The 12,658-nt window shown below is 38.6% G+C and overlaps 1 protein-coding gene across 1 annotated transcript; it reads right to left on the bottom strand.

Annotated features, from left to right (window-relative positions):
* Positions 1-6,709: 6,709 nt before the first annotated feature.
* On the bottom strand, positions 6,710-12,123 carry opn6b (opsin 6, group member b; the record flags this gene model as incomplete). Its single annotated transcript, XM_066653942.1, is given in 10 exon segments — positions 6,710-7,074; positions 7,077-7,125; positions 9,490-9,548; positions 9,551-9,652; positions 9,803-9,907; positions 10,352-10,451; positions 11,527-11,570; positions 11,573-11,622; positions 11,624-11,699; positions 12,072-12,123. Coding segments are annotated over 10 exon segments (1,002 nt in total), but the record flags the coding sequence as incomplete, so codon positions are not given.
* Positions 12,124-12,658: the final 535 nt, after the last annotated feature.

Here is a 12,658-nt window from a genome sequence, read left to right on the forward strand (position 1 = left end):
GTTCTTATTCACAGAGATGGATGAAGAGCACTCATAGAATGATACTTGATCCATCTGTTATTGCCTGCAAAGAACAACTGCTCATTGTAACGACTGGGAAGCCTCCCAGTTTCTCAATTAATGAATATTTCACAGCACAGAGGTTAAAGTTGTCTCCGGCAACAAAAAAGACTTTAGACTGTGTGTGGTACATTGTAACCGTATTAAATACTTAGTAAGATCTTTGTTGAAAACAAGCTTCTCATTCTCAGAGTAGGTTACAAAACCCTGTTGGCCAAGGTATGTGCTGTAGTTTAAAGTTTGCTTTGGGGTGAACTTGAAATTGGCATTATGCCCTGCATTTTATTCATCTTATTTGGCAACGTACAATTTCAGCAGTCATTAATAGTCATTAAGCTTAGTGATGTTAAATGGTGTCTTTGACTTGAGTTATATACCAATATAATTTGATGTGAGTTATATGTAAGGGTCGGAATTATGACAGTATTTTTCATAGTTTTGATGAATTACAACACTTTACATTGCTTTTCTGAGCAAAGGTCAGTGACCAACTATGTTTTTTTTTAGTATTAGTATGTAGTTAGTCCTGTTTAATTTGATTTAGTGTTATACGGTATTTGTAAAGATGAATAATAATAATTTTATTGTTTCAGCATATTTAAAATATATATTGTGATGCATAATGTCGCTATATGCCATATCCCTCGTTAGATAATAAGAGAAAATAAGTAGAAGTCCTCTTTATGGAGCAAACTTTTTCATTCATTCATCATCTGTAACCACTTATCTAGGTAAGGGTCTGGAGGGGATCAGTCCTTCACAGAGCGATAGACACTCAAACATTTGAGTAGTAAATCCAACCAACGTGTGTTTTGGAGAAAACCCACACGGACATGGGGAGGACGCACAAAACCCCTCACAGACAGTCACCGGAGTGAGGCCTCCTAACAACTGAACAACAGGGTGACAAAGTATGCAGAGCAACAGATGGACTTCAGTTTGTTGTTTTAGAACAAAATAGTCCTCCTTTATGGTCAATGAAGCTGAGAGAATGGACAATGCATGTAGAAACTAGGAGGTTGTCATAATGTTATGACTGAGATATATCAAATATTTGATATATGATATAATTCATGTTCCAATCATATCCTTGGTGTATAAAGCCAAGCACCTAGGCATGTAGACTGCTTCTACAAACTTTTGTGAAAGAATGGGTCACTCTCAGGAGCTCAGTAAATTCCAGTGTGTTACCGTGATAGGATGTCACCTCTGCAACAAGTCCACTCCTGAAATTCCCTCACTACTAAATATTCCAAAGTCAACACTTTTATAAAAAAAATTCCAATTAGGAACCACAGCAACTCAGCCATGAAAATGACAGGGCAGAGTCAGCGGATTCTGAAGCGCATAGTGCACAGAGGTCACCAACTTTCTGCAGAGTCAATTGCTACAGGCCTCCAAACTTCATGTGGCCTTGAGATTTACTCTAGAACAGTGTGTAATGGGTTTCCACGGCCGAGCAGCTGCACATAAGCCTTACATCAACAAGCACATTGCAAAGCGTCGGATGCAGAGGTGTACAGCACGCCACCACTGGATTCTAAAGCATTGGAGACGTGTTCTCTGCATTCACACTTCTCTCACCGGCAGTCCGATAGACAACTCTGGGTTAGGCGGTTGCAAGGAGAACAGTACTTGTCTGACTTCGTTGTGCCAAGTGTAAAGTTTTGTGGAGGAGGGATTATGGTGTGGGGTTGTTTTTAAGGGATTGGGTTTGGCTCCTTAGTTCCAGTGAAATAAACTCTTATTAATGCTTCAGGATACCAAGAGATTTTGGACAATTTCATGCTCCTAATTTGTGGGAACAGTTTGGGGACGCCCTTTTCCTGTTCCAACATGACTGTGCACCAGTGCACAAAGCAAGGTCCATAAAGCGATGGATGAGCGAGTTTGGTGTGGAAGAACTTGACCATCCTGCACAGAGTCCTGACCTCCACATGATGGGACACCTTTGGGACTAATTTGAGTGGAGACTTTGAGCCAGGCCCCATTCAACATCAGTGTCTGACCTCACAAATGCACTTCTGGAAGAATGTCAGAAATTCCCATAAACACACTCCTAAACCTTGTGGAAAGTCTTCACAGAAGAGGTGAACCTCTTATAGCTGCAAAGTGTGGGCCAACATTATAGTAAACCCTATGGATTAAGAATGGAATGCCACTCAAGTTCATATGTCTGCGAATTCTGCTATACTTTTGGCAATATAGTATATATGTTTTATATATTACATTAAGCAAATAAAAATTAACTGTTCATGTTATATAAATAAGAATGAATACGTTTTTTTGTGTTGAGAATACATACATTTTTCACTTAATTAATTAACAAAACATGTCACTTGATCAAGGATTCCAAAAATAACCTTGCTCAGCAGGTGCCTTTTTGGTGTGAACTTCACGATTAGTCAATAATCTGAGGTAATCTGTTATTACGTAATTGGGTTTTACACAGTGTTTGTTCCAGTTGAGGCAGATAATGGTCTTATGGAGAAATGGGCTTGAGACTGAAGTCGTGAATGGTGAGTTTGGCCAGATGAGAGGCTGAGTTTAAGGAGAGGTGACACACTTGTTTCTGTCCAGGCCAAGGCTGTGCTGTCACATGCTGCACAATGTGAGACTTCATGGGAGATCCATGAATTTCCGCAGAGGAATGCAGAAACTACCGCTCCACTTTGTATAAATAGCGTCAACCATCCAACACTTGGATGAATGTCTCATTTAGGCCACCGTCTTCACCTATACAAATATTAGGCCTGGCTAATGTGATATAGACTGGAGCCCAGATTTGTCTGCGAGGATGAGGAATCTATTTTCCCAAAATAAAAGTCCCAAATCACTATGTGTCTAAAACATTAGCCAAGATATACTGTATTTCACCATTAACATAAAAGAGTTTAGCTATTGTGTGTGCTTTTTGGACGAGAGTCCTGCATATGCCATGTTCCACATGCAAAAAGCCACAGCAACAGAAAAATAAACCCCTCCTAATGTGAGCAGACAGATCTGTGTGAACTGTGCCTTTTCTTTCTTGGCATAATTCAGGATCTAGAGAGGCCTTGTTTAGGTAATTCAGGGGTACTTTGTGTTTTTTGTACAGCCCTTTTTTCAGCCCCTGCTTCACTTTGTCACCGGTGGAGGCCCCTAATTTGTTATTATGTACCTGTCTTCATTCATTAGGGTTGCTGAAAATTTAAGCTACTTACCTGCAATGAACACCCCCATGTTAAAGTAAATGTGAAGTGTTATTTTGTAGGACTGTGTTATATAATGGTTTTTGAATGATAATACCAAAATGGAGTTAATGACTCACCACTAAACAATGCTCAGAGAAAGGACGCATGTCATGTCATCACCCTACGTAATGTTTTATTCACACAGGAAACATTTGTTCTATGCAGTATAAATCTATTTTCTTTCTTCCTTGGTCTGCAACAACAAAGTAGTTTAGGACTGTCAGGCCCTGGAATGCAAATGGTTGCATGAAATTAAATCATCTACATGTAGAGATAAAATGTGAGAAACATACTCATTCTCAATTTTTAAAAATCCAGTTATAGATGATTTAAATTCATGTAGCCTTTTGACATAAAAAATCAAGTCAATCCAAGGTATCGTTTTTTTTTTGTGCACTGTGGTGGTATATTTTACCGTCAGTGCAGTGCAGCCCTCAAGGATACATATTTAGTACTTTTAGTTAAGGAACAATATTGTACCATGTTGTATATTAACAGTTTTGTGCTGATATCATGTGCTCCATTTAATCTCCAGGAGTTACATTTAATTATTTAGTTCTTTTACAGTTCTTTAATGGAGGCTTGCAAATCTTCACCTCACTTTCTGGAGAAGAGAATGTAATGTGCCTTTACGGATCACAACTAGCCTTTAAAACCCGATGTTGTACCATTAAAGGTAAATTTATGCTATTTGTACATTTAGTGAAAATTATGAACCTGTACAGTACCTTTTTTTCTGACAGAGTATATCAGTATTTACTCCAAATATTTGTAAAAATCTTTTATATCTGCACCCATTATGGACACTGATATTAAACACATCTTATATAATCTCTAAAAATAAAATGAAATGTGCCTGCTCACAGTCATCTTAAGCACATGCCAAGCAAACTCCTTGAGGACGTATTAGAGTGATTAAGCACCATCTAGCACCATCCAGCACCATCCAGACTTCACTAATGACCTCACTAATGTTTTTGTGGCTGAATGCCATCAAATCTTCACAGAAGTGTTAAAACATTCAGTGTAAAGCCTAGAAAGTATAGAAGCTATACAGCAAACTACTTATAAATACAATTCCTTTAAGAGGAAATATGAGGTAATCAGGTGTGTACAAATTTGTCCATGTAATTTTTTGGCTAGAATTTGGCCTTAGAATGTGTGTCTACTTTCTAACAGTTTGCCAATAAAACTGTCATGGTTTGCCTCAGATCTTCTTAGTACTTAATAGAACTCTTATGTAAGTAGCCATTATAATGCTGTTCCTTGCATTGAGGTGTCTTTTTCCAAAGGTTGATTATATCTTTTCACTATTGATATAAATAATGGAAGGGAAATACATATTCCAGTTTAATAGCCACAGCTTGTAGAAAAACCTTCAGACTCTTTAGAGAATGGATAATCCCTGTATTGAGCTTTAGTGCCTGAACTCTGTAGTTTCCCACAATTTTCAGCCCAGGGCAAAGGAAGGACATTTCCCACATTAGCAGGAGCAGGTCATCAAGGGCCCTGTCTTTGCAAAACTGCCCTCTCATTAATGCTGCTTTCAGAATGACTGCACAAATGGTCACTTCCATCAGCACTCTTTAACTTTAAGGCCTTAATCCATATTCCAAAAGCCATCTTGAACTCCACACTGTTGTTAATCGTTATAATAATATTGGTTTTAATTGGGAGCGATGTTCATGATTTTAATAATAATTAAAAAAAAAACACATATTTGATAAAATTCTGTGGATGTTTCCTCCCCATTTGCTTGCTCTTGCGTGGTTGAAACCGGTCAAAGTGTCTCGGTCCGGTATGCTATAGGCTTCTTCTGCATTTTGACAATGAAAAACTTCCAATGTTGAAAAGCATGAACTGATATGAGAATATTGCTCTATTCCTGCTCCATTGGTGGGTAATGTTGGCTTATGTTTGCTGAAGATAAAACTGACTCTAATTCAGGTGTGCGCTAAATGCATGAAAACTAAACACAGACCAAAGTGCTACAAAACTAAACAACATGAGTTACAAACGGGTTTCTGTGAATAGAAATTTACAGACAATTTCAGCTACTTACAATACAATACTTACAGTACTTACTACTACTTTCGTTTTTCCCCCTTCATTCCACCACTTTAAAAGACGTAGAGCTTCTGAACAAAAACAAACATGAGAACAGCAATTTATGCAATGTACAGTTCATGATGAAGGTTTTATAGACACCTGCACCATCCACCTTTTTATTTATTTATTTATTTTTTGGAAAAGAATGGTATTAATACGTGTTTTGTTTCAGTCTGGTGCAGCAACAGCTTCTCTACTTCTATGGAATGTTCAGACAGGATGTTGGAACATTTCTGTCAGAATCTGAGGGCATTCGACCACACTGTCACAAAGGACTCTCCAACTCAAAAGCCATGGGTGGAGTTCCAACACTCTTGATAACACAGTTTCATAGCTCCATGAATGTGGCCTTCTCAGTCCCTGATAAAATTGGAATTTAAGTTAAAAAAAATACTTAAATAAATGTCTTTAAAGTAAATATTCAGTAAAGATGACGTAAAGATACCAAAAACTATATTACAGTCATTTTTTTCAAAGTTAAAAAGAAGTTTAGCAGCTTTAGCAGTTATTGATTTTAAATATCATCACTGTCCAAAGAATAACATTTAGCCCAATTTTTGTAGAATTTTAGTTTACGACATCATTTGCAATTAGCAGCTATCCTTCACGTTGTGAGAAGATTTCATTATGAATGGACCAATGGAAACTTCCATTGAAAGTCGAAAGTGCTGTAAATATATTATTTTGGAGATACAGGTTTTTCTCTGGAGAGAGACGATATATCATGACCCAACATTGTGTTTGTGGACTCCTTCTCAGATGTCAAATGAATTTTCTGAAAAAAAAAATCACTCACAAATATTTTTATATACTCCATCAACCACATTTTAGATGGCTTCCTATTTCTTACATGTGATCAGATTACTCAAATGCACTGGAACATTATGTATTTCTAATGGGATCCGAAGCAGAATAGGCATTCATCCAGGTTATACACACCTGCATGAGTTTATCTGTCTAGCGACCATCGGTTTACCAAGGCTTAAATTACCGCAAAAGACAGCAAAGTTTATTTAACTAGCACAGTTTCTGACAGCGGAACAGCAGACACCTACTGTTAATGTCTGTCAAAATCAGTGTGGGTTTGTATCCTTGGATCACTGAGTAGACTCAAAGCAGATGTTTTATAAAGTTTTCCCATTTCTTACATTAACATCCTCTTGAGAAGATGATTAGTGTAAACATAAGCATGAATTAATATAGTTTAAAACTACCGTCCAGTCAGAGACAATCAAGCAAAAATAGAAGCTCACAGTCATCCAGACTAGCTTGGTTTCCTGAAGGATGCTTCAGAGAGGAAACTTTTGTCACTTGCCACCATTAAGTGGGTAATGTGGGTGTGGGCTCTCCTGTCTGTCATTCTGAACACTGTTGCTAACACCTTCAATGTTGCTCATCTCCACCCCTGACTCTGGGCTCTCTTCTTCTCCTGCCACTTTAAAAGGGTTCGGATGGAGCTGCAAATTGTGTGGCTGGGCAACCAGTGCTGTTGGGGAGGGGATCTGAAACTCTCCGGGTCTCAGGCAAGGGAACAGAGCCTGCAGATCTTTCCGGAACTTAGAGCTCATGCCAACATAAATGAAAGGATTGTAGAAACTTGCTGACTTGGCAAAGAGGCTAGCCAGGATACAGTTGAGCAGGGGTACTTGGTACTTGGACCACATGGAGATACTGCGTATGGGGACCAGGCCAAGAGGAAGGCCACATACAGAATCAGGGACACCTACAAGGGGGAAATAATCAAGGATTTATGTGATTGTGGGTGGAAGCAAAATATTGAATCAAAGAAATATTATCAAGACAAAACGTTTTTGTACAAAATAATTTAAAGGGTTAAGGTAAAGGTTTGAGTTAAAGAGATACAAATCAAATTTATACAACTTTGGTTTCAATTTAGTTTAAAAAATTAGCATTTTTAAGCATACACCATATCTAAGATGTTAAAGTAAAGTAAATTATGGTGCCTTTCCCCAGTATGGTACCTACTTGACTCTATTTAGCTCTACTTTCTTGGTACGTAGTTGGTTTTCCACTATAATACCTCTACAGCCACCTGAAATGTAGCCAGTGACGTTGAAAATCACAGATTCTAACAGGAACCAAGGGCTTCCTAACCACAACCATGATAGCGGTAATGTTAAGCATTGTTTATTCATTATGTATTCGCATTTGGTTGTTGTTGGTGTTGTTGTTTTGGTCAAACAGAAGAGACATTTTTCTTCCTTATTGCATCATCCAGCTCTTGCTGGATTATTTCCTCTGACACAATTCCAAGGAGCGTTTGAACCACTTAAAAATGCCATGGTGTAATATTACGAGCCGCCGTTGTGAATTGGATTAAAACAAGTGTGATCGCTACTGAAGCTTGGCGATTTTACAAATGGCTAGTTTGTGCTGGGAATCTTCATCTTAGATAGATAATTAGTTAGTTAGTTAGTTAGTTAGTTAGTTAGTTAGTTAGTTAGTTAGTTAGTTAGTTAGTTAGTTAGTTAGTTCGTTCGTTCGTTCTCTCTCTCCGGGCAATTATCAGACTGCCAGGTTAACACATCATGTTTAGTGCTGTAAATTGTTTAAAATATTTAATTGAGTTGAGAATGACATTCTGTGATTAATCATGATTTTCAAGTATTTTTATTTAGAAGGGATATAAAACAAATACATTTGTAGAGTGGTATGCAGAACAAACTGGTTAGTGGAATCTGTGTAGAGTACTTTTTAATGTTTCAGATTAGTTTTTTTTTTAATGATATTAGAATTAGAATCTCTCACTTTTTTTGAGAATGTTTTAAACCTTTCAGAGAGAAGCTTAACATTAAACACAACAAATCTCCAACACAAGCTTTAATTGAGAAAATTGCAGTGTGAGAAATTCTGTATAATTTTTAGTCCTTGAGGCAGGAAAAAAATTGTAAGGAACTTCTCGTAGCAGCTGTATATGTGTGTGTGCTGCTTGGGTGAGAGAGAGAGAGAAAGGGTAAGAGTGCAGGTTAGTTATGAGATTTACTCTGTATTTCAGCATAAAATAATATAATCTACCACCTGAATTCAACAGTAGAAAACCGCTAATGCTTCACTAGATGCATTAAACGCTATTTCAAGAAGTTGTGGCCAAATATGGTAAAATGATTCATTTGCATAAAAAAAAAATTAACAGATTAATGTTTCCAGATTAATCATGTGTTAACACTATAATGTTGACAGTGCTAGTTTAGTCCTTACTTGGCTTGCTTGGAAGTAGGAGTGAGCCAGGACTGAAAAATAACCAGTTTCCAGGTGTCAGGTATCGAATTTGTCTAATGGAAAGGCAAAAGCGCTGACTACAGCCAAGTTGAGTAGAGTAGGGACCAAGAAGTGGAAACGCACCATTGGCGTCACCCAGATATTTTGAGGTGACAGACTTTTCCTATACCAGACTGGTGTTCTTGACAGAATATATGTCTTGTCCAAATGACAGAGCCAAGTGAACTATGGAATAAATTATATATTTATATACTGTGTAAATTATTTATTTGAACATTCAAATGTCAGAGGTGGACCAGACTGAAAATAGTTTTTAACAAAAATTCTACACTCATTAATGGTGCTTTTCCACAGCATGAGTCCAGCTATATTCGACTCAACCCAACTCAGTACAGCGCGGTTCTCTTAAAGCTTGTTGCTTTTTAACTTGTACAACTCCCCCGTGAAATGGCGGTGATGACATTGCAAAACTGCATCTCTAACAGGAATCGTTGGATTTGAAAACCACAACAACGATGGTGGTAAATTTAGGCGCTGTGTTGCTTTTGTTTTTTTTGCACTAAACATGGCTCTGCTCCCCAATTTTCACAGATCAGTTTTACAGTTTTACCCCCCCCGGGAGACGTGTCCTCTTTTTCTGCATCTCAGATCTGGTCACCCTATTTGAATGAGCTCTGCATTTTGTGGTGATTGACATGTCTCTGGCCAGTCAGCGATCTGCATGGTTTTCATGTCACCGTTTAGTACCTACTCGGCATGGTTGGGACCAGGTACCAGATTTGGCCAGTGGAAAAACAAAAGAGAAGTCGAGTCAAGCAGAGTCGTGTAAACCTCACAACATCCTGGCCTTGTGGCTAGACTTAACAGTGTGAATGACGTAGACATATTTGAAAACTAGAATGAAATTGGCACAAATAAGTTGAAGAAATAAATGCTTATGATGTGAAGCTTGACCAACACTGAGAATCTGGCCTAGGTCCAGTCAAATTCACATGTCCCATATCTGCAGACTACAAAATAGAATGTCAACCATTCATGGGAACAATGTTTGTAAAAGTGACTCCATTTGTATCCGATTCTGTGAGATTGACTGTCAGCATTCCTTTTTACTAAAATAAGCACAAGAAAGTCGAGGAGATTACATTTAAGACAGACCATACCTCTGTAACTGCCCCAGCCCAGAAGCGGTTCTTCAGCCCAAAACAAGGAGAACAACCAGACTGCAGCGATGGCAAGGCCTAGGTTTTGCTTGTTGATGTGACAAGCTGAAGGACAAGACTAAATTCTTGCTTCAGGATAGTTGCTCTCCAGTGTTCACTGATTAATGTTCAATTTGTACAGCCAAATGGGATCTGCTATTGCTAGCAGGGAGAATGAAAAACATCTAACAATTTATTAGAGTCTTGCAGCAGTTTTAAGTTTTAAAATTACCAGCAAGCTCATGGTTGGCTAAGAAAAGGTTGTGTCTACAATATGAAAATAAGGTTTAAACAGGGAAACGAGCAAAACTGAGTACATAGTCTCAAAAATCAGAGCAAAGGAATGAAGGGGTGTGGCCTATATACACCATACAAAGAATGGTGTAGAACAAACAACAAGGGAGGATTTTAACATAGCACTTATTGACCCAAGCTGCCCTGAGCACCTGGAGTAAGTGGTGGGAATGCGCCAAAAGAAGGGGGGAAAAAAAATGGTATGCTGGGGCATACCATGTTGAGGCTGGCATCCTTTGATGTAGCGGATGACACTGATGGCTGTCAGTGCGGTGATGCTGATGAGGCCAAAGAACAGTATCAAGAATCCATCCACCTGGCCAAAGTACAACATCTCCTGCTGCACAAATTTACGGCTTTTCTCTGCCAACACAAAGCTGTAATTGCTCAAACGTGTGTCATCACCCACTAACCAGTCCCCTGAGAAGTAAGCCAGGGAGATTAGAGGATAACTGTGCAGATGCCTGTGTGCTGGAATGAGTTCAGGTAATACAGCTCCGTCCACCCTTCCCCTCATAACAACACCTGTCAGTATGGGGCATGAAATGCCATGAAAAACTTCTGAAATGCTGAAGTACACTTACTTCAGGGAGAAGCTTATCGGGGTGGGAAAATGTTACTTTGAAAGAGTTATAATAATAATAAGTTACAGTCTGTATGTGCAGAAATGTGTATACAGTCTTATTAGCGACAGATATTTAGTTGTGTAGATGGAGATTGTGATTTTTATAGACTTATGAGCTGATATGAGATACTCTGGAGCTATTGAACCTGAGGTCACCATGCTCAAGGGTTAAGAGTATAATTCCCCCCAGCACCTGGCTGAACTGCATTTCCAGAAATATTAATTCAGCAGCACATGACCTCAGTAATGCTCTCGTGGCTGTATGCAAACCTAAGAGTAATGTTCCAATATTTCTAAAAGCCTCTCATGAGAGTAGGAGCTGTATCCATAAACCTTTGGCCATATGTTTTGTTACTAACTTAATCAATTTTCAATTTTCGCTACATCTAATTATTTGTAATGTTTTTCACATATGGTTTGGGAGTGAGAAATACACATACATGAGTGGTGATGATTAGAACAGATTGCCCCTTTCCTGCATTTTTTTGCCACAAACAGCTGCAATATAATACAATGAATTATAAGTGCCTTAAAAAACATTCTGTCAATTATACAATTAACTGTAATAATTATAGAATTAAAAGTACATTTTTTAAGCTCAGGGTCTGTTTAAGAAAAGTTAGGAGGAGAGTGAAATATTTGGATTAACGACAGGGAGTCTATATAAATGTATCTAGGGGCATATCATTATTATTTACTTTTAGGAATTTCTTTCCATAACAGGAAACAGTCACCAGAGTGCTTATAAAAATAATAACCTACTTACCTTACATGTCCAAAATGTCTGTATGAGATCATACTTGAACACTTGAAAACTTCAAGGATACCCTGATAATACCCAAAAATTGCCATACTGGCATCACAGCTGATCCTGTGGTTAAAGAGATTTCCTTTCTTTGGTCAAAAATAAAATCAGGTTGCCAGTCCAAGAACGCCAATCTATCAAATACTTCATCAAATGTTCATCAGTTCACAGGTCTTAGATTTCTAAATTAACAATCCCAAACGACTGCACAATGCTAGATCTTATGCTTGTGTGAAATGAATAATTAAATGTGTCAGACCAAAGGCGTAGATTTGCTCTTGACATTAATGGGGACCTATGAATCTATGAATCGTGATGTAACCGTTTCTGCACCTTAAGGTTAATGAGACGTTGACAGATTTTTTATTTTTTTGGAGGGGATCAAATTATTGGTGGGATCAATTCAATATTCGCTGGATATTGGTGGGGATACGTCACATCCGTCCATGCCAATTCTTCCCTTGGGTCAGACACTACGACAAACTAAAATATCTGTGCAAGATTACCTAGCATCATCAAATATTAACTTATGGCTGTTTCACCTCCATCAGAACCATGTTATTAAGACTCCACTCTGCTGAGCTTCACACACTTTCTGTCTTCATCTTGGTGAAGACAACAGTGAAAGTGATCTGTCCATATGCAGTCTATTATCAGATGAAAGAAATTGATGGGCTACAGAAGGCAGATTACTAGTGTCACATTCATTCATTCATTGTCTGTAACACTTATCCAGTTCAGGGTCACGGTGGGGCCGGAGCCTACCCGGAATCACTGGGCGCAAGGCAGGAACACACCCTGGAGGGGGCGCCAGTCCTTCACAGGGCAACACATACTCACACCTACGGACACTTTTGAGTCGCCAATCCACCTACCAATGTGGTTTTTGGACCATGAGAGGAAACCGGAGCACCCGGAGGAAACCCACACGGACACAGGGAGAACACACCAAACTCCTCACAGACAGTCACCCGGAGTGGGACTTGAACCCACAACCTCCAGGACCCTGGAGCTGACTAGTGTCACACTGTATATGAAATTAGGGGCAATGTGGCCACCACTTCCATCATATCACATGAAAGCCATTTGCTCT

Source organism: Hoplias malabaricus, chromosome 1 (genome assembly GCF_029633855.1).
Source record: "Hoplias malabaricus isolate fHopMal1 chromosome 1, fHopMal1.hap1, whole genome shotgun sequence".
NCBI lineage: Eukaryota > Metazoa > Chordata > Actinopteri > Characiformes > Erythrinidae > Hoplias > Hoplias malabaricus.